Below are 20,095 nucleotides of genomic sequence, written 5' to 3' on the forward strand. Positions count from 1 at the left end.
ACAAATTGAAGCCACTTTATTTCCCCACTTGTATGCTACCTTTCCGTGATGCAGTCAAACTTAAAAGGCGGCTTACAAATAAAAATAGCAAAAGAATCCCAACAGTAAAACAAAATAGCAGTGAAAGTAGCATTAACAGCAGCAGTATCAATCATCATTTTGCGTTTTGTCCTGGGTTTTCTTCCCTGCCAAAATTTCGAATATCATAAACTATAGGTATTGTCTGAAATAGAAATAGCATCTTTGGAAGTACATTCTTTTTTATAGCAGAAGTTTTGCCGAACAGTGACAATTGCATTCTGCTTCAAATTTGCATATCTTTTTTTATTTCTTTCCAAACCTTTACACAGTTATCATTAAAGATATTATTATTATTCGCCGTTAACCATATCTCCACGTATTTCATTTTCTTTTCACTCTTTATACCACTGAGTCTTTCTAGGTCTTTCATGAGTTAACCATCCATATTTTTGACAAACGTTGTTTTTTGAATAGCAAGGACCCAGTATTATCTCTCTTGGCTCTTGAAAGAGATTTAAATCCCACCCTTGTTCCCAAGGAGCTGTTAGCTCTGCTGCTTGCTGCAGCCAGACTCAAAATTGCCTTACGTTGGACATCTGCATCAATTCCCTCTAGTGGAATTGTTTGGGAGAGTATGGGACACAGCCTTGGCCGAGCATTTAAACCATCACTGGAGGGTTTTTAAAACAAGACCATTTTGATGTGAGATGGTGACCATTCATATGCTTTATAAATAAAAATAGTGCACTGCATAGGCCCACAACAGTACACATCGCTACGTGGCAAGGCTACCTTACCAGTATGTGGCTCTTACTTCCAAACTGTCCCAATGCAGAATCTTATTTTATTATGATGTCTGCAGAAGTATGATGAGATTTCTGTGTATTTTATTTCCAGCTGCAGTAATGTGCTCCACACATTTTTTTTTGTTTGCTTGTTGTTTTTGAAAACTTAAAAAAGCACTTTTTTAAAAAGAAGAAGAAAAGCAGCAACAACTAAGTAAAAAGTAAATAAATACTCACCTGTATAAAGCAGTCTTGCTTAAAAGTGAGAGAAACGGTCTTCCAGCCATACAGGACGGAAGGGGAGGAGAGGTCTTTGCCAGTTCCTCCCAGCTGCTGCCCATCACACGACAGCGCACACCATTCGGGAGGGTTCTCCCAGGCTGTTGAGAGCAGCTGGGGTGAGGGAGGGAGCAGGAAGGCTCTCTTTTTCTCAGCAGAACTTTGCCTGCAGATTTTGAGGTTGAGAGCCTAAGAATTTTATTTTTGGCATGAGCAAGATCTAAAACAGGCCTACCCATCAGTCCAAATGTACAGGAAGCTGCCTTGAACCAGGTTAGATGACAGCTGCTTTCATGGGCCCTGACTCCTCAGGCGCTCAGGCAGAGGTCCCTGCTGCCACCTCCTGCTCCCTGGTCCCCTGTCTGGAGATGTCAGGGTTTGACCTGGGAACCCTTCTTCATGCAAAACAGGTGTCCTGCTGCTAAGTGTCGGCCGCTGAGTTGGCTCCACCTCCACCCCTGCTCAGTGCTCATATGGAGCAATGGGTTGTAAAAAGTGTTTGGAGTAGGTCCGTCGAAATTAATGGGTGTGACTAGCATAGGTTCATTAATTTCGCGCATCTAGTGTTGCGTGGAATGTAGTTAGATGCAGTCTTAAGTTGTGTGTGCTGCAGGTAGATAAATTGACAGGCTGGAAAAGGTTCAGAGAAGATGGTTCAGATGGTATGGAAGGTGCATCCTATGAGGAATGGTTCAATGGATCATTCAGGCTTGAAGAAGACAAGGCCGAGTGAGGGCATGCTCAGGTACTACCAAACTGGGATAACTTGGAGCATGAGACTCTTAATATCAGGGTTGTGGGTTTGGCCCTGTATATCTGAAGGAGCATCTCCACCCCCATTGTTTAGCCCGGACACAAATTCAGCACCAAGGGCCTTCTGGCTGTTAGCTCGTTGCGAGAATTGAAGTTTCAGGGAACCAGGCAGAGGGCCTTTTCAATAATAGTAGTAGTAGTAGTAGTAGTAGTAGTAGTAGGAAGAAGAAGAAGAAGAAGAAGAAGAAGTTGTTGTTATTTCTACCCCGTCCATTTGGCTGGGTTTCCCCAGCCACTCTGGGCGACTTCCAACAAAAGATTAAAAATACATTAAAACATCAGTCATTAAAAACTTCCCTAAACAGGGCTGCCTTCAGATGTCTTCTAAAAGTCATATAGTTGTTTATTTCCTTGACATCTGATGGGAGGGCGTTCTACAGGGCAGGCGCCACTACCGAGAAGGCCCTCTACCTGGGTCCCTGTAACTTTGCTTCTTGCAGTGAGGGAACTGCCATTAGGCCCTCGGCACTGGACCTCAGTGTCCGGGAGATGCGTAACTATATAACCTTTAGAAGACAACTGAAGGCAGCCCTGTGTAGGAAAGCTTTCGATGTGTTATGTTTTATTATGTTTTTATATATGTTGGAAGCCACCTAGAGTAGCTGGAGCAACCCAATCAGATGGGCGGGGTATAAATAATAGAATTATTATTATTATTAAGCCCCATGTTGGCAAAGGATTCCTGCATCGGAGGTGGTTGGACTAACTGATCCTCATGGTCCCTTCCAACTCTACGATTCTATGATCCTACAGCACCTGTAGAGCTGTCACACAGAGGGCAAAGACTGGTGGTAGAGCAACTGCTTTTATTGTGAAAGGTCCCAGGATAGCATCTGCTGGTTGGGCTGGGAGGGAGACGTCTGTCTGTGACCCTGGAGAGACACTGCCAGTCAGTGTAGACAGTATGGAGCTATATGGACCAGCTGTTTAAGGCAGCTTCCTATGCTCCCAGGGCAGGGCTAGATTTAATGGGTAAAATGTTAGAGAAATGTCTTTAACAGTAAGAGCAGTTCACCAGTGGAACCAATTGCCATAGATTCTCCTGCACCGGAGGTTTTGTAAGCAGATGTTGGGCAGCCATCTGTTAGGGTTTCTCTCTCTCTGGATTTTCCTGCATCAAGCATGTGGTTAGATTAGATGGCTTGCAAGACAGACACACACACACACACACACACACACACACACACACACACACTGCAGCTGTGTGATTCTTCTGTTGGCCTTGTTGAGTATATGTTGGGCTGCAGGTAATGGGCCGGATTCAGCTTGGTGGGTTGAGAAGTTGTGCAGAATTCGAATTAAGCCATTTTTTAAAGGAGAACAGATTTATTTTCTGCCTTTCAAGACCGTTTTGGATACATTTCAATTTAGCTCTTCCATGTGTACTTGAGAGAGATTTTGGGGAAGGGTGGGTGTGTGGCAGCATCAGCAGCAATGGATGACCTTTAAACTTCTGTAACTGCTCTCAAATCTGAAGCATCCCATTGCATGCTCAGTCTTCTGCTGCTGTCGTGGTTTCACTGACAGTAATATGGAAATCAGAACCCAAGCTACACCAAGCGACTTGGTTTTGTTGTTTCTGTCTATTGAAAAAATCATTTCTCAGTCAATTTGGAGAAGACAAAAGATGCTGGAAGCTTTTCATACAAAATACCAGTCTTGGCTGAGCCGCTTAATAGAAAATGTAGCTGCATCATTATAAAAATTCATAATGAGAATATTAGTTTTACAAAAACTCAGCCGCTAATATGCTTCATTAAGTATGGCATTTCAGGGTCTCTCCCCCCCCCCTTTTTTAAAAAATAAATAAAAATCTTAGCTTTCATCTTGGAGGAAAGAAATGAAGCTTTGGACTTTGAAAGCTCAGGTGCTTTTATCTCTTTCTTTTTTTCTCTTCCCCACCCCCTTGATAGGTTTATGCCCAGAGTGGAGATAGTACAAAAGCATAACACTGCAGCCAGAAGACTCTATATCCGAGGTCATAATGGAAAGATTTACCCGTATCTCGTAATGAACGACGCTTGCCTGACAGAGTCACGCAGAGAAGAACGAGTATTACAGCTCCTTCGCCTCCTCAACCCCTGTTTGGAGAAGAGGAAAGAAACCACAAAGAGGCATCTCTTTTTCACAGGTAGGTATGGGTGCAGCGAGCTGTTCCTAGGATTTCAAACAAGGAGCTCTGAAGGATCATACGTCTTCAAGTGTCTTGAATAACTTTTTGTTATGCGCAACCTCAAGATGTGTTGAGAAGACAAGTCCTGAGTTCCGAAGGGTCCCCTGGCACGCCAGCTGTCAGTCCTCTGGCTGGAAGGATGCAAGGAATCCTTTCCCAGACTCTCGTTCACGCTGAGGTTTGAATACAAAAAGAAGCAGCGGGAGGTTCTCCTGCTCTTTCTTAATGGCGCAGAGAAGAGAAGACTTCAACATCCCAAGCCCTTTGCACTCGTCAGAGGGCTTGCTCAAAGGAGAAGGGGAGTCTTCTTCCACTTGCGCTTCAGTTTGGAGCAGGAAAGAAACAGCAGGAGCCTTTCCTGCTATTTTTCTCCATTCCTCCATGCAGCTAAGAAGTCTTGCCCTCTCCAAAGCCCTCTGCAACTGTCCACAGACCAGGGTGGGCGTTGCTTGTGAAAACGAGTAACAGCTGGCTTGTAAGCCAAGCCACCATTTGTGCACCTTTGCTCATTCACCTTGATCCTTCTACTACATAGCAGAGAGGCTCCCTCAGTGGCAGGAGTGGGGGACCTGTGGCCCTCCAGATATTGCAGGACTACAGCTGCTGTCATCTCTGACCATTGGCCCATGCTGTCCGAGGCAAAGCCGCAATCAAGTAATTCAGATGGCAGAGCATGAGACTCTTAATCTCAAAGTTGTGGGTTCAAGCCCCACATTGGACAAAGGATTCCTGCATTGCAGGGGTTGGACTAGATTATCCTCGGAGTTCCAATAGTTCTATGATTCTAATTAAAGGAGCATAAGATGCTACTTACCTGTACTACTGCTACTAATTATTGTAAAAAAGGTAAAGGTCCCCTGGATGGTTAAGTCCAGTCAAAGGGGACTATGGGGTTGTGGCACTCATCTCGCTTCAGGCCAAGGGAGCCAGTGTTGGTCTGCAGACAGCTTTCCGAGTCATGTGGCCAGCATGAATAAACTGCTTCTGGCACAACGAGACACCATGACAAGTGCCAGGGAGCACGGAAATGCCGTCTACCTTCCTGCCGCAGTGGTACCTATTTATCTACTTGCACTGGTGTGCTTTTGAACTGCTAGGTTGGCAGAAGCTGGAATAGAGCAACTGGAGCTCACCCTGTCACGGGGATTTGAACTTCCGACCTTCTGATTGGCAAGCCCAAGAGGCTCAGTGGTTTAGACCACAGCGCCACCCGCGTCCCACTAATTATTGTATCCAATGTTAGTCATACTTGGGAGTCAACCCATTTGACTGAACAGACATGATGGTGAACATTGGTCCATTAATTTCATTGGGTTTTCCCTGAGTCCGACTTGGTTGTATACAAGAACAGAATGTAGAGCCTTTGGCTGGTGATGCATCAGGTATAAAGCGGAGCTAAAGGCATCCCGGCAGAGCCTTAGTGAAGCAGGAATAACCTTGTCGCTGAAGGTCGCTTCCTCTCTGCTTGCCAGGCATTTCCTCTCTAGTTGCTGCCGTTCTCCCGAGCCTCCCATAGTTTTGAGCCAGGGTTGGGCTTTCTTCTTTCGGAACGAAAAATTGTGCTTCACGGCATAATCGGATAAAGCGAGCGTGTCAGCAGTAGGTGGATTTTTATCTGAGCAGAAATTATCCTTGTCTCTGACATAAAAGTGAGCAGAGTAGCCCACGACTCTCCAGATTTGCAGCTGGCGTGGTGTAGCAATGGGAGGCTTGAAATCCTGTTCAGGGTAATACAGCTCTTCATTCAGAAATGCCTTTGTGGGGCCTGGCGTCTAGTACAAACAAATGGTTCTTTCTTGTGAGTTCTCTTTCATAGCAGAGCTCTTGAGTGTGCCGAGAGTGGACGACGAGTGCCACTTGACACACTTCAGGCCGAGCATCACGGCAGTGGAAGAACTGATATCTACATACTTTGCCAGTCCCGAATCTGCTTCGATGTAGAAGGCTTCTTCTTGCAAACCCTTTTCTCCTTGTGCTTGTTGCTCATGAGGCACCATAAGTGAAAAGGTTATTTCAGTCCTGTGGTGTAGCCCAAGCTCAGGTTTATTATAATTATTATTTATTTGATTTATATACCCCTAGGGCAGAGTACAACATAAAAAACCCTATTTTATGGAGCATAATAATAGAAGTATACTCATAAAATAATCATAATAATAGGCGGCAGCGTCCCCACATTTAACAGGTCATAGATTATTTAAGGGCCAAAGGCCTGGGTAAAGAGGAATGTTTTTGCCTGGCACCTAAAGACATGTAACGATGGCACCAGGCAAGCCTCTCTGAGGAGAGCATTCCACAGTCGGGGAGCCACCACAGAAAAGGCTCGTTCTCATGCCGCCACCCTCCAATCCTCTCAGGAAGGGAGGACATACAGGAGGGTCTTGGATGACAAACGCAGGGTCCGGGTCAGTTCGTATGGGGAGAGGCAGTCCTTAAGATATTGAGGTCCTGAACTGTGTAAGGTTGTAACATCCTCCTTTGTAGAATGGTTTGCAGCAAAGAGAAGTTTTAACAGGGATACCTGTGCCTAGATAGGGCCTGGTGTGCATCTTAATGTATAGCTGGGAAAGACTTGTGTATGAAACCCTTGAGAAAGCCACTGCCAGGCTGCAAAGACAGTAGTCAGCTAGATGGATTGATGATTTGACTCTGCATAAGGCAGCTTCCAATAGTCCAACAATAGGTGGGGAACCTTTATGGCCAGATCCTATAACTGGTGGGGAATCCAGCAGGCCAGATATTTATTGTTACCCACCGCTGTTAGCCAATTTTGACAACCCACCAGTCAATCCACTGCTGTTACCTGCTGGCACAAAGCTGGCAAAGCTTCTTTCTCCAGGGATCAGTTCCACAACTGAGCTCCCCAGGGAAATCTCAGTCACATAACCAATCCAGCAGACTTGATTGGCCATGCCTTTAAAACTGCTTTCTGCAGGATCGGCTTCATGATCAAGTTCCCCACAGGGAACCCGATTGTGCAGTTGATCCAGCCACATCTCTGCTTGCCCCACACCTGACACCATGTATGACATTGGGTATAGAGCAGCTGCAAGTGGTTTGGGGAAAACAGCTTGTGGGCCAAATTGAGACCTTTGCTGGGCCAGATTTGGCCTGCAAGTGAGAGGTTCCTAACCCCTGTCCTATGGCAAGATTGAGGAACACGTGAGGCAACTCCTACTAGCCCTAGCCAGGGATTTTACCATGGCAGCATCGGGGGACCATTTGAACACCTGGATTTTTGACCTTGGCAAAGGCAACAAAGGACAAACAAGGATAACAAGGGACTAATGTGAGCAAATGCAGTTATTATATGCAGTTAAGCTTGGGTTTCAGCTTGCCAAAAGGGTCACACAAAGGTTTCACAGGGAAGGTTTAAGTTTTGGGTTAATCTTTTACTCAGTTAAATGGTTGGTTGGTTGGTTGGTTGGTTGATTATTAAATCTGCATACATTTTCATATGAGGAAAAAAGCCCAAAAGTTCTTTTAAAAAGGTGTCCCTCCCTCCAAACCTGTAACTCCAGGTGTTGTTCAACTACAGCACCCATCATCTATGGCCGTTGGGAACGTTGACTGGGACCGATAAGAGTTGGAGTCCAACAACAACTGGAGGGACAGAGGTTTCCTCACCCTTGCGCTTAGCAGTGCATACATGTGTTGCAGCTTTTGTCCTCTTAGGAGAGGCATCCCCCCCCTTTTCCCCCCTCACACACAGAAGAGAGTGTCTTTTTGTATTAAATCATTTTAAATGCTTTAAACTCTGCTGACTGGTTTTAATGAGAGGAGCTTTTATAGGTCTGTTGAAATGTTTCCAGTCAATTTAATCGAACCGATTAATCAACTTAATATTGCGGCCAAAGTTTTGAGGAGGGACGGTGTCAGTTTCCACAGTTCAGGAAGGCTTGAAGCTCTGAGGGAGCTTTCGCTGCAGCTGTAAAGCATCTCATCAGCCTTTGGGAAACTTGTATCGAAAGTGGAGGCTCCATCCCTTCCAGGCTCTCAGCCAAGTCCCAAACCATGTAGGTGCTTGATCTACTTTACTCTCCTGCAAAGTAGCCTCACGTCTAGCTAGCCAGGTGCTTTGACAAGAGGTCTTGCTGGCCATTTTCTCTGCTGCTGCAGCTCGGGGGGTGATGGGCATGTATGTGAGAGAGAGAGCTGGCCAGGATCCCAGCCAACTGGTGTGGAGACCCCTGGTCTTAGGGTGGGGATACCTGGATTCAGTCCCACCTCTGCCAGTGCAGGTCTCTCTCCAGGGAGGGGTCCTGCTCCCCCTACTCTTCCTCCAAAGAGACACAAGAATCAGAGAGTTTTAGATCTGGAAGGGACCCTGAGGATCGACTCTCCCCCCGCCCCCGAAATGCAGGAATATGCAGCTGTCCCATATGGGGACCAAACATGCAACTTTGGCGACAGCACCATGCTGAATGGGCGATGTCATCTAAGAACATAAGAAAAGCCCTGCTGGATCAGTCTAATGGCTGGTCCAGCCCAGCATCCTCTTCTCGCGGTGGCCATCCAGGTGCCTCTGGGAGGCTTACAACCAGTACCTGAGTGCAGCAGCATGCTCCCGAGGAACAAGGAAGCCTTTGAGAAGCTGAGGATGGTAGGAAAAACAAAGAGGTTATGGATTTGCATGTCTCGGGAGAGAAGAGTAGACATGGAGGCTGGGGAGGCCTCAGGAGAGCTTTAAAAGCAAGGACAAGGCCTGATGGTTATGGCTGTCCTGGGGAAAGGAGGGAAAATAATGTGTTGGGCTTGTTCGCTTTGATCCTCCAGGACATTAACTTTACATTTTCCCCTTTCTCCCTGTCTCCAGTCCCCCGAGTCGTGGCAGTCTCTCCACAGATGCGCCTGGTCGAAGACAATCCTTCATCTCTCTCCCTCGTGGAGATCTACAAGCAGCGCTGTGCCAAGAAGGGGATTGAGCACGACAGCCCGATTTCTCGCTACTATGACAGACTGGCAACCGTCCAAGCGCGAGGGACCCAGGCCAGCCATCAGGTATTGTAATCTGTGACAAATGCGTTAAGACGCTCTCTGCGCCAGGCCTGTTCTTCACATCCCTTTGCTTCCCTTGCCTCGTATTTGATGCATCAATCTCATCTTCTCTCGCTCTCTCTCCCATCCCCTTCTTTTTATCGGCAAAACAATCTTTCAAAGTAGATCTGCCAGAGGACTGAGCGGGCACCTGCATCGCATTAATATTGTGGCAAAGCTCCGAAAACATAAACCCTCAAAAGAGCCTTGTTACCTCTCCACCTTGTATGATTAATAGAGCGTAATTATGACCGGAAAAAGACAAGATATGCAACAAAGAAGTTTTGTTAGGCAGCTGTAGGTTGTTGGGTGTTTGGCATGGGTTGTTTTGCTTGTCAGAGCCATGAGTCCCACAAGAGGCAGCGATGGTCATCAACTTGGATGGGCTTAAAAGAGGATTAAACATATTTCTGGAAAGATAAGGCTCTCCATGACTACTAACCATGACGACCATGTTCCATCTCCACGGTCAATGGCATTCTGCTTCCTTGTACCAGCTGCTGAAAACCATAGGAGGGGGAGAGTGTGGTTGTGCTCAGGTCCTCCTTCCATGCTTTCTGTGGCTATCTGGGTAACCAATGTGAAAACAAGATGCCGGACTGGTTGAGCCATTGACTTGATCCAGGACGTTTGAACCAAGGGAACCCGTGGTGCTGCAGATGCTTTTAGACTACAGATCCCATCACTTCTCACCATTGGGGGTCATCCTGGCTAGGGGTGATGGGAGCCGGAGTCTTAACAGCATTCAGAGGACCACAGGTTCCCCATCCCTAATCCAAACAGTATTTCAGGAGAAACTTGCTTCATTGAGAAGTTCTTCCATGAACTCACCATGTCACCTTGGGCCACTGTTCCTCCACTTTGGTTCTGCAATGGAGAGGAATCATAGCTCACTTGTGGAGCGTATGTGTTGCCCGCAGGAGGTCCCAGATTCAATCCTTTATATCTCCCTTAAAAAAGGGGGGGGGGGGTCAGGTAGCAGATGATAGGGAAGCCCCTTTATATGAGACCCTCGGTCACCCCTGCCAATCAATGCAGACAGTCCTGGACCAGCTTCCTGATAATGCGACTTAACAATACAAAGCTGTTAAGGATGACTATAGTAATGTGTATTAGTTGCTCCAGACACCCAGAAAGCCCTGCCCAAATGCTCTCACTGTTTTGTGTTTCAGTCTACAGACTGGTCTCTCCACCATTCTCTCTTTTCAAAAGCGAAAACAAAAAAAGGAAGCTTTTTTCCATTTGGCATTAAAAAAAACTGTCCGATATCTGCCATTTTTCCCCCCTAGGCCAACTAAGACACAGTTTGAATCCCCCTGAAGTGGTGTAATTAAGGCTTAGTATTCCATTATCACCCTTGCCCATTTATAATAATAAATAGTTACTTTAAAAGCCTTAACACATATAATTAAGCATTGTGCTGTCCTCTTTCTTCCCATTGAAATTGATGCAGTTCCAGGTGTGTTGTGTCTTGAAAGTTGTGTCTGTAATAAACAACCTTTCATTCCGTGCACAGCATAAAATAAAATTAAGTGACATGGAACATCTGTCTTTCTCTCCCGTTTTCTTTTTTGAGGCTCTTCCCTTCTGGTTGTGGAAATTTAGTCCCTCTCTCTCTGAGTAATTTAATTTAAGCAAGTGTGATTATCATTCTTTTCTAGTGCAGTGGAGCAGGTCCCCACTTTATTTTCTCCTTCTAATTAATTAGGCCAGTCCATGCTGTAGGTAATTAAATATGGAGGTAGTTCACAGATGTTTACATGGGAGGCACAACTTGGCTGCGGAAAGTGTGGTAACATTAATACTCAGATGCTTGAATTGGATCTTGATTGCAGCCAGAGCATACCAGGCCCTGTGCAGACTGCGGAAGGATAGTATTGCCTCTCAGTGGTTGAACGTGCATCACGACATCTGTGCCATGCAGGGAGGCGTAAGAGGTTCAGAGGCTGCTTGTGGAAACCACAGCCCAAAGCCCACACTTTAGTAGCTGGGCCTGCAGTTTAGGTTTGGGGAGCCTCTGGCCCTTCAGCGGTTGCTCAGCTCCCATCAGCCCCACCCAACACGGCTATCGGTGAGGGATTGTGAATGCTGTAGCCTGGCAACCTCTGGAAGACCACAGATTCCTTTGTCACTGCTTTAGTTACAAAGCTGGATGGAGCCATGCTAGAAGGATATAAAAGTTTGGTTTGACGTGGTTATGGGTGCACCAGTCTCTTATCATCCTACCCACTTCTGCTTGTTTGTTCTTAAATCTTGCCTACATTGCATGATATAATTCCATCACATGGGTGAGCTATACAGCCCAATTTGAATAAAATGAACAGTAATACAGTATCATTCAGTGGCTGTTACACCTTCCTTCTGCTGGGATAAAGGCCTCATGGCTCTGCATCCCAGTCTGATAATCATGGGTGATATTTCCTTTCGTCTAGGAACAAGCTAGACCTCCTTGGCTCAGCAAGGTTGCTTCATATTGTGCCCCTGGACAGTGTCCCAGACTCCACAGTTGTAACTGTTGGCTTATTGAGCTCCGACAGTACACACTCCCTCTCCCGAAACCCAGTGGCATCTATTGCCACTAATGCAATATTGCCATAACAACAACAACAACAACAACAACAACAACAACAACAACAACAACAATTTATTTATATCCAGCCCTCCCCAGCCGAAGCCAGGCTCAGAGCAGCTAACAACAGTAAGAATAACACAGTTCACATAAAATCACAATCAATTAATTGAAATACATTCTAAAATCAATTCATTCTAAAATCAATTCAGAGTCAAATTAATGGCAACTATTGGGCTAGAGTTCTATGAGGATTACGGAAGGAGAGGGTCAGACTGTGCCTTGGCCAAAGGCCTGGTGGAACAGCTCTGTCTTGCAGGCCCTGCGGAAAGATGTCAAGTCTTTCAGGGCCCTAGTCTCTTGTGACAGAGCGTTCCACCAGATCGGAGCCACGGCCGAAAAAGCCCTGGCTCTGGTCGAGGCCAGCCTAACCTCCCTGTGGCCCAGGATCTCCAAGATGTTTTTATTTGGGTTACCATTTTATCCTTTCATTTCTATAACAGAAGACCTGAAATATATTTTACCTCCCAAGTCCTGTGCATTCTAAAATACATTTCAGTCAGGCTTGCCTCTTCACCACGGGCAGTAAGGAATTCCATGCAGGCAAAATGAGCAGGTTGGCAAGGGAAGGACACATTTGAATTCCACACTGGAAGAAAATCCAGAGGAAGGAAAGCGCAGAAGCACAGAGGACTGATAGAGAAGGGATCCTTCCTTCACTTGCTGGAAGACAGGTCTTTGGCACTTTTAAGAGTTTTGTTTCCACGACAGACGAGGCAGCCAGCTTAGAAATGCAGGCTGCTGCTCTCGAACCAAGCTAGTTAAAAAGAAAAAAACCCTGCAGACTATAACTTTTGTGGGCTTACTTAAAAGCCTGATTTTTTAAAAAAGAAAATAATGTGCTAAAATATTCAAAGGACTTATCATTTTGCTTTCAGCTTTCATTAAATGAAGGTGTTGCTTTTTTAAAAAAAAAAAACCCACCCCAAAATGGTTAAAGGGAGCTTCTTCTTGAAGTAGCTTCGCTTGCAAGTGTAACATGACACAACTCTAAGGATTTAAATCAACCTGGAATAAATAAATACATAATTTGTTTCTGTTGTCAACCGATGTAAATCTGTCCATCCCAATAGCTGCGGTCTTAAGTGCTTAATTATAGTTGCAAAGGCCCCTTTGAAGTTGTTTGAAACCTTATAGAAATACATGATGCTGATGGCTTTCCTCTCCCTCCCCCGTTTTAGGTTCTCCGTGATATTCTGAAAGAGGTGCAGGGCAACATGGTGCCGCGGAGCATGCTGAAAGAGTGGGCTTTGCACACCTTCCCAAACGCCACCGATTACTGGACCTTCCGGAAGATGTTCACCATCCAGTTGGCACTGATCGGGTTCGCAGAATTTGTCTTCCATTTGAACAGGCTTAACCCTGAGATGCTGCAGATTGCTCAGGTATGCACTGGGACTAGTTTGCAGGTTGCATAATCATCACATGATGCCCTTCAGCATCCGGGGGCAACTTGCTTAATAAATATGACAACACAAATAGAAGTTTTTTAAATACATTTGTGTCTTTTCATCCATATGGGTTACTAAGGCACCTCACAATTGTTGTTTTGCTTGTTTGTTTCGTTTAGTAGATTTATATCCCACTTTATATTTATGGAGGGACACGGGTGGCGCTGTGGGTTAAACCACAGAGCCTAGGACTTGCCGATCGGAAGGTCGGCGGTTCGAATCCCCGCAACGGGGTGAGCTCCCGTTGTTCGGTCCCTGCTCCTGCCAACCTAGCAGTTCGAAAGCATGTCAAAGTGCAAGTAGATAAATAGGTACCACTCCATCGGGAAGGTAAACCGCATTTCCGTGCGCTGCTCTGGTTCGCCAGAAGCGGTTTAGTCATGCTGGCCACATGACCCGGAAGCTGTACCCCGGCTCCCTTGGCCAATAAAGCGAGATGAGCGCCGCAACCCCAGAGTCGACCACGAGTGGACCTAACGGTCAGGGGTCCCCTTTACCCTTTTTATATTTATGGCTTCATCTGCACTGTGCATTTAAAGCAATATCATACCACTTTAAGCAGCCATAGCTTCTCCCAGAGAATCTTGGGAAGTGTAGTTTGTTAAAGCTGCTGATAGAAGACCCCTGTTCCCCTATATGCAATACATTATAGGAACAATATTTTCCCCTGCCCCTGATCCTCTACTAGCCCTTTATTCAAGATTGATACTTTATTGAGGATGTTTTTGTCTGTCATATTTATACCCCTGCTAATAAGGAATAGTGTAAAGGTAAAGGTACTCCTGCCCGTACGGGCCAGTCTTGACAGACTCTAGGGTTGTGCGCTCATCTCACTCTAGAGGCCGGGAGCCAGCACTGTCCGGAGACACTTCTGGGTCACGTGGCCAGCGTGACAAGCTGCATCTGGCGAGCCAGCACAGCACACGGAAAAGCCGTTTACCTTCCCGCTGGTAAGCGGTCCCTATTTATCTACTTGCACCCAGGGGTGCTTTCGAACTGCTAGGTTGGCAGGCGCTGGGACCGAACGACGGGAGCGCACCCCACCGCAGGGATTCGAACCGACGACCATGCGATCGGCAAGTCCTAGGCGCTGAGGTTTTACCCACAGCGCCACCCGTGTCCCTTAAATAGTGTACATGTCTGCAATTCTTGTTAACCGTTGTCTGTGCTCATAATGCCTGAGCAGGAGTCTGTTAACGTAAACATGCCTTTGGAAGAGCTTATTTTTATTCTTTCCCCCATTTACAACTTGAATGCAAGGGAAGTCTTTCAGATTTGCATGGATACAATCAGTTTTGGGTCGCTTTTTGTTTTTCTTCTGATTTCCATACTTATGGTTTATATGTGTTTCTCTAGGACACTGGCAAACTGAACGTGGCATACTTCCGTTTTGATATCAACGATGCTACCGGGGATCTTGACGCCAACCGCCCCGTCCCATTCCGACTCACACCAAACATTTCTGAGTTCCTCACTACTATTGGCGTTTCTGGTCCACTCACTGCATCTATGATTGCAGTGGCTCGCTGTTTCGCACAACCAAACTTTAAGGTATGTACAGGTGTGGGTGGGAGTTTGTGTGTTTAATGCCAAAGAACTGAATTAGATTCCTTAGCTTTCAGCCTCTGTGAAAGCCATCCGATCTTCCTACCTGGCTCTTCTTCTTTGCTTTCTCTTTCCCCTGCCTCTTCGCAGGGGCGGAGGAAGGGGGTCCAGGCCGCCCCGGGTGTCACCACTGAGGGGGGTGACAAAATGCTAGGCATCACTTACCATGGTGCCTGCAGCGCACCCGAGCCACACGTCTCTCCTGGGAGAGACATGGTGGCTTGGGCACGCGCAGGCTCTGCGCTGCACAAATGGTCTGCCTGCTGCCTCCCCCCCAGCTGTAGGGCAGCTGAGTGGGAGGAGGCAGGCAGACTCCAGAGGCTCCACGGTGCATCCTGCCCCTATGGGCGCCTCGCCCCGCCCCTGTGCGCACTACCCCAGGCTCCCAAGCCACTTCCTCCGCCGCTGCCTCTTTGGCATAGAAACCATAAATAAACCTATCAAAGGGAGGGTGTGTGTATGAGGGTAGGGGAGAACCGACTGGTGGGGAAAGAGTTTTATCACCCACTGCCACTGCTCTTCTGATAATGCTCTCCCATAGGCAGGTTTCCTTTTCACCGAGAAACAAAAGTATTCTCTAGTTTAACATGTACCTCCACGCTGGCCTCTCCGCCTTCGGGCAGAAATCTCATATAAGCATAATATGAGCTTTTTATAAATAAATAATAGCCCTGCTTTGCAGTCCTCTATGGAATTGGCCCCACTTCTGCAGCAGTACATTATAGCGAAAACGCCTGCGCTCCTAGTAACTGTTCCCCCCCACACACTTTTTTATAGAGTAGCTACTTACGATCGGTTTGAAAATGTAACTTGCAGGTATATGAGCTTGATCCTACGATGTCCCTAGAATTCGGCTCACAGATGATAGATAACCTGCATTCCACAGATGGTGTGGCGTGTCCGTCCCCCCACCTGCCCTTTCTGAATCGCCGCAGTAGATTGTACACTGAGCTGAAGCACATCTGAAAAGAGCTTTGCTGGTTTGACCCTATTCGGGGGGGGGGGGGATTTTCCAGACAATTAGAGAATGAATTAACTTTCCCATGTCTCACAGCAGATCCGTAAAAAGTCTAGCTGCTGCCTGTGCAGTCCTCTTTCTTGGGCAGAACGCTGCAAAGCGGACAGTAATTCTGCTCTCAGCTTGGCCTTTTGGGTTGAAATTAACGCGCCTCAGCAGTTGCCACAGCATTCCATCAACAATGCTGGTGTCTGCAAGCCTGAGAACAGTGGCGCGGGTTGCAAATCAGCAGCATCGTTTAGTTTTCCCCACGAATCATGTGGCAAATAGGAATCTGTCTTGGCGGCTTGTTAAGTGGAAAAGGAAGCTCATGATATATAGTGGTTTTGATGGAGTTTGGCTCTTGGCAGGGTACAGTTTGCTCAAGGAATGGGCTTAATTCCTTTTTTAAATTCTGACGCTTCGCCAAGGTGAAGCATCTCCTCGCAGCTGGTGGCAAATTTGCAATTGCCGCGTTACACCAAACACGCCACGTGACACACGAAGAACGCAGGTGTTATGCCTGTGTGATTTTCCTAATTAGGCATCTAAAGACTCAACCTGCAATTGTGCTAAATCCTCTCTTAACTTCTTGGGGGCAGGGGGGCAAACAGCCAAAAACAAAAGTGGGGAGGATCAAAATTGTAGAAGCGTTGGATTTTTCTGAAGTTGAAGGCTCGGGTTTTTCGGATCGATCGGAGCATTTATATTCTGCCTCTTCTGTTCAGGGCTTGCTTACAAAACACAGAAATTGCAGTTTTGCAGAAAGCGTATGAAACAACTACAAAAGAGACAAGTGACAGAAGTGAGGTTTTTTTTAAGTAGAAGTATTGTCTGCCTGATCAAATACAAGCTTCCTGAGTTGAAAAGGGCTTCAATAAACAGGAGGAAAATACAACGGGGGAGAAAGATAGCCACGCATCATGGGGCAAAGGGGTTCCATAAGGTGGGCACAGCCAAAAGTAAACCGTCACAAATGGTTCTAGAAGGAAACATCAAATGCAGAGCCTTTAATAACGCAGCTCACTCTAGGCTGCAGTGGTCTGAACACACCACCGTAAAGAGTTTGGTTGTTGTTGCTGAGGTTTATTGCAGGAACACCAAAGCACTTGCAGTTTGGCTAAGTCCCTTGACAGTCCCTCCTAGTTAAACATAATTATTTTCCCTTCCTCCCTCCCTCCCCGCTCCTCGTAGGTTGATGGCATCCTGAAGACGGTGTTGCGGGACGAAATAATTGCTTGGCACAAGAAGACCCAAGAGGATACTTCCTCCCCGCTCTCGGCAGCAGGGCAGCCGGAGAACATGGACAGCCAGCAGCTGGTTTCGCTGGTTCAGAAAGCCGTGACCGCCATCATGACGCGCCTGCATAACCTGGCTCAGTTCGAAGGCGGGGAGAGCAAAGTCAACACCCTGGTTGCTGCGGCAAACAGCTTGGACAACCTCTGCCGCATGGATCCCGCTTGGCACCCCTGGCTCTGACTTGGCGCCGTGAAGTTCTTACGGCCTGCAGTTGCGGTGGGGAAATGTGAACACTTCTTTGTGAACCATGCCTTGCTTTGCCGCTGCATCTCCACCCGTCCTGACCCCACCTTTTCATCAGTCTTCGGTGTGATCATGTTTACAGAAGTACCGCTGCCTCTATGCCCCTCAAAGTCATTTTTGCATGCTTATCGTCCAAGGATCGCTCCTTTGAAGTGGCTTAGGGAGACGAGAAAGTGAACCATCTCTTCCTTCGCGCCGCCGCGAGGATGTGCTTGCGGCTCGGAAGCTGCAGGCCTACTCGTTCAAACTTTTTGTTTTATTTCAAGAACACTTTTAAGGAATTCGTATCCCCCACGTTGTGGGTCTTCCTGCGTGACGTTCCTGTTTTTCATTTTCTAAAAAGTGTTTTCTTTGTTGTTTACCTTCCGATTGGTGCAAAGACTGCTGGAATGAATGCCATTTTAATCCAGTCACATGTGCATCGCAGTGGGTTTGTACAGTGGTTTTGTAACAAAATGTATAGAGAAGGGGGGGGGGGATTGCCCTTTTTGGGTCACTACTGGGTGAGAAATGATCAAATTGTGCTAGTTTTCTCCCTAACTGTTGCAGTGCATTGTACAGATGGACCCATTTCTGAAACCTAGTTTAGAGGCTCACTTCTGTGTCGGAGGAGCACTGTAAAAGTGAATTTGTCATCCCTTAAGTTGCATATTTTGATGGAACCAGTGCAACACAAGTCAGAAAGTATATGATAAGCTGGTTATGTCTTGAGCTTTGCCATCTTTAAATGTGTATCATTAAGTAGCTTCTCGAGGAAACGTTTTTAGTTTTTACCTTTGTAATTTAAAAGAAGGGGGGAAAAGAAATGGCTTTTATTTGGGTCCATGCTAGCATTTTTTTATAAAACTTGCAGTGTTCAGAATGTTACAGTTCCAATTTGTACAGAGTGAACTTTTTCAAAATAAATATTTTCTAAAATGCTTTAACGGTGCTCGTTTTCCTGAAGTGGGCTCAGTGGCAGTGAATTAAAATAAGCAGCGGCAACACGAGGCTTCCAAAGTAGAGAGGGTTGGTGACCAGGGAGAAGAGTCGATGGAGGAAGACTGGAAGAAATTCAAAGACTATCTTCAGAAACACTGCAAAATTAAGGAATGTTAGAGTGATGTTGGACTGAAAACAAGTGGTTTCCAGCTGTACAGGTTAAAGTTAAGGATAGATTAAGATTAAAGATCAAGATTAAAGATGTTTAAAGAAATGGAAATTTGATAATAAAAGGGAAAAATTTAAAGCTATATGACATTAAGATCAAGGATTAGGTTTAAAAAAGTTGAAGTTATATATTTTAACGTTTTATTAAATTAAAGATTGAGATTAAAAAAGTGGAAAAGAAACTGCTGGACAAATAATGTGGATTGGAATACAAAAGAGGGAGGTATGAGGAAGTCCAGAAAATAAGTAATTTAAAATTGGAAATGGAAAAGAGAGTTTGTTTTTAATTGTTATGTTTTGTGTTTTTATTGTTAAGTTAGGTATTGTTTTTTGTGTGTGTTGTTTTTCTTTTTTGTTTGTTTAAAACCTTAATAAAAAATTATTAAAAAAAACAAAAACAAAAAACAAAGTAGAGAGGGTTGATGGCATTAAAAAACTGTTCCCAAGACAAATACACAGTGTGCAGATAATCATGTCACTTCTTGGTAATGCAGATATTAAATCAGCCCAAGAACAAGACCCATACATAACAAGAGCCTGGTGCAGTAATGAATTTGCTAGCCATTTGTGCCATTTTAAACAGGGCCTAGGACACCCAGCACCTACTTGAATAATTAGCATTTGAATAATTAGTCCAGAGAGGTTGGCAGCAATCCTTCCTGTGGCTACGTTTTTTAGTATGGCATTAGGTGAGTTCTTGTTTCTCATTGAATGGAGAACAGCTCTCGGTTCATAATGGCGTGTTCCAAGAACCTGCATCCGGCTCCTAAAAAATTTAAAACTCCTGGCTTGGTACAAGCTTATGAGGAAGTATGTTTGGTTTGGGACTTGCATCAGTATCTCCGCTGAGAAGGCTCTTCTGTTTGGTGTGTTGCAGCAGTAGCAGCTAAAGAGAGTGTTTCCTTCCATATATAGTGCTGATTGTATTACCAAAATGCAGAACACAGGGCATTATATATATTTAAACACACATATTGTAAACATAAATGCTAAATATGGAGAGGGAACTCTTATAAACATTAATTTAGCACCTATTCGTAGTCTAACAATTATATATAAATTAAAAAATTGTCCAGTAGCAACTTAGAGACCAACTAAGTTTGTTCTGGGTATAAGCTTTCGTATGAATGCACACTTCGTCAGATACCAGATATTTATTTTGACTGTTTTAGACCGACACAGCTACCTACCTGAATTATATATAAATACACCTTCCGTTAAATTGCTTCGACCACCACAGCACATTAGATTTAGAAAGCTCGAACAGGTAGCAATAATAGAATGACATGATAAATATTCTGTCACGGGTCGGCAGCTTTCACATAATTGTTTATAGTAGACCTTTCGAAAAATAGTACCATCTCACAAGTGACCATAAATTGCAAACCTTAATAACCCTGGGTGATCTCTAAAAAAGTCATAGGCAAGAGTAGAACTATTGGGTTGTAGCCAGCTAAGTTCTACTCAGGAGTACACCAGTTGAAATTAATGCACCTGTCAGTCACGTCCATCGATTTCAATCGGTCAGCTCTTGAGTAGGACCAACATGGATACCAGAGTGGTCACTTTGGTGCTGCTACCACAGCGGTTTGACTTCCCCTCCCAAGGTGCACT

General features: G+C 45.6%; 1 protein-coding gene across 4 annotated transcripts in view; it reads left to right on the forward strand.

Annotated features, from left to right (window-relative positions):
• Window positions 1–18,258, forward strand: part of TRRAP (transformation/transcription domain associated protein) — a 154,500-nt gene extending 136,242 nt beyond the window's left edge. For all 4 annotated transcript variants that reach the window (XM_080980887.1, XM_080980889.1, XM_080980890.1 and 1 more), the window contains 5 exons: window positions 3,812–4,029; window positions 8,888–9,072; window positions 12,919–13,122; window positions 14,545–14,739; window positions 16,985–18,258. In XM_080980887.1, coding sequence (XP_080837013.1) covers window positions 3,812–4,029; window positions 8,888–9,072; window positions 12,919–13,122; window positions 14,545–14,739; window positions 16,985–17,269 — 1,087 coding nt within the window. In that variant the 3' untranslated portion in view covers window positions 17,270–18,258. The remainder of the gene's footprint in view (window positions 1–3,811; window positions 4,030–8,887; window positions 9,073–12,918; window positions 13,123–14,544; window positions 14,740–16,984) is intronic.
• The last annotated feature ends 1,837 nt before the right edge of the window (window positions 18,259–20,095 follow it).

Source organism: Podarcis pityusensis (genome assembly GCF_964106645.2).
Source record: "Podarcis pityusensis genome assembly, chromosome: 14".
Lineage (NCBI taxonomy): Eukaryota > Metazoa > Chordata > Lepidosauria > Squamata > Lacertidae > Podarcis > Podarcis pityusensis.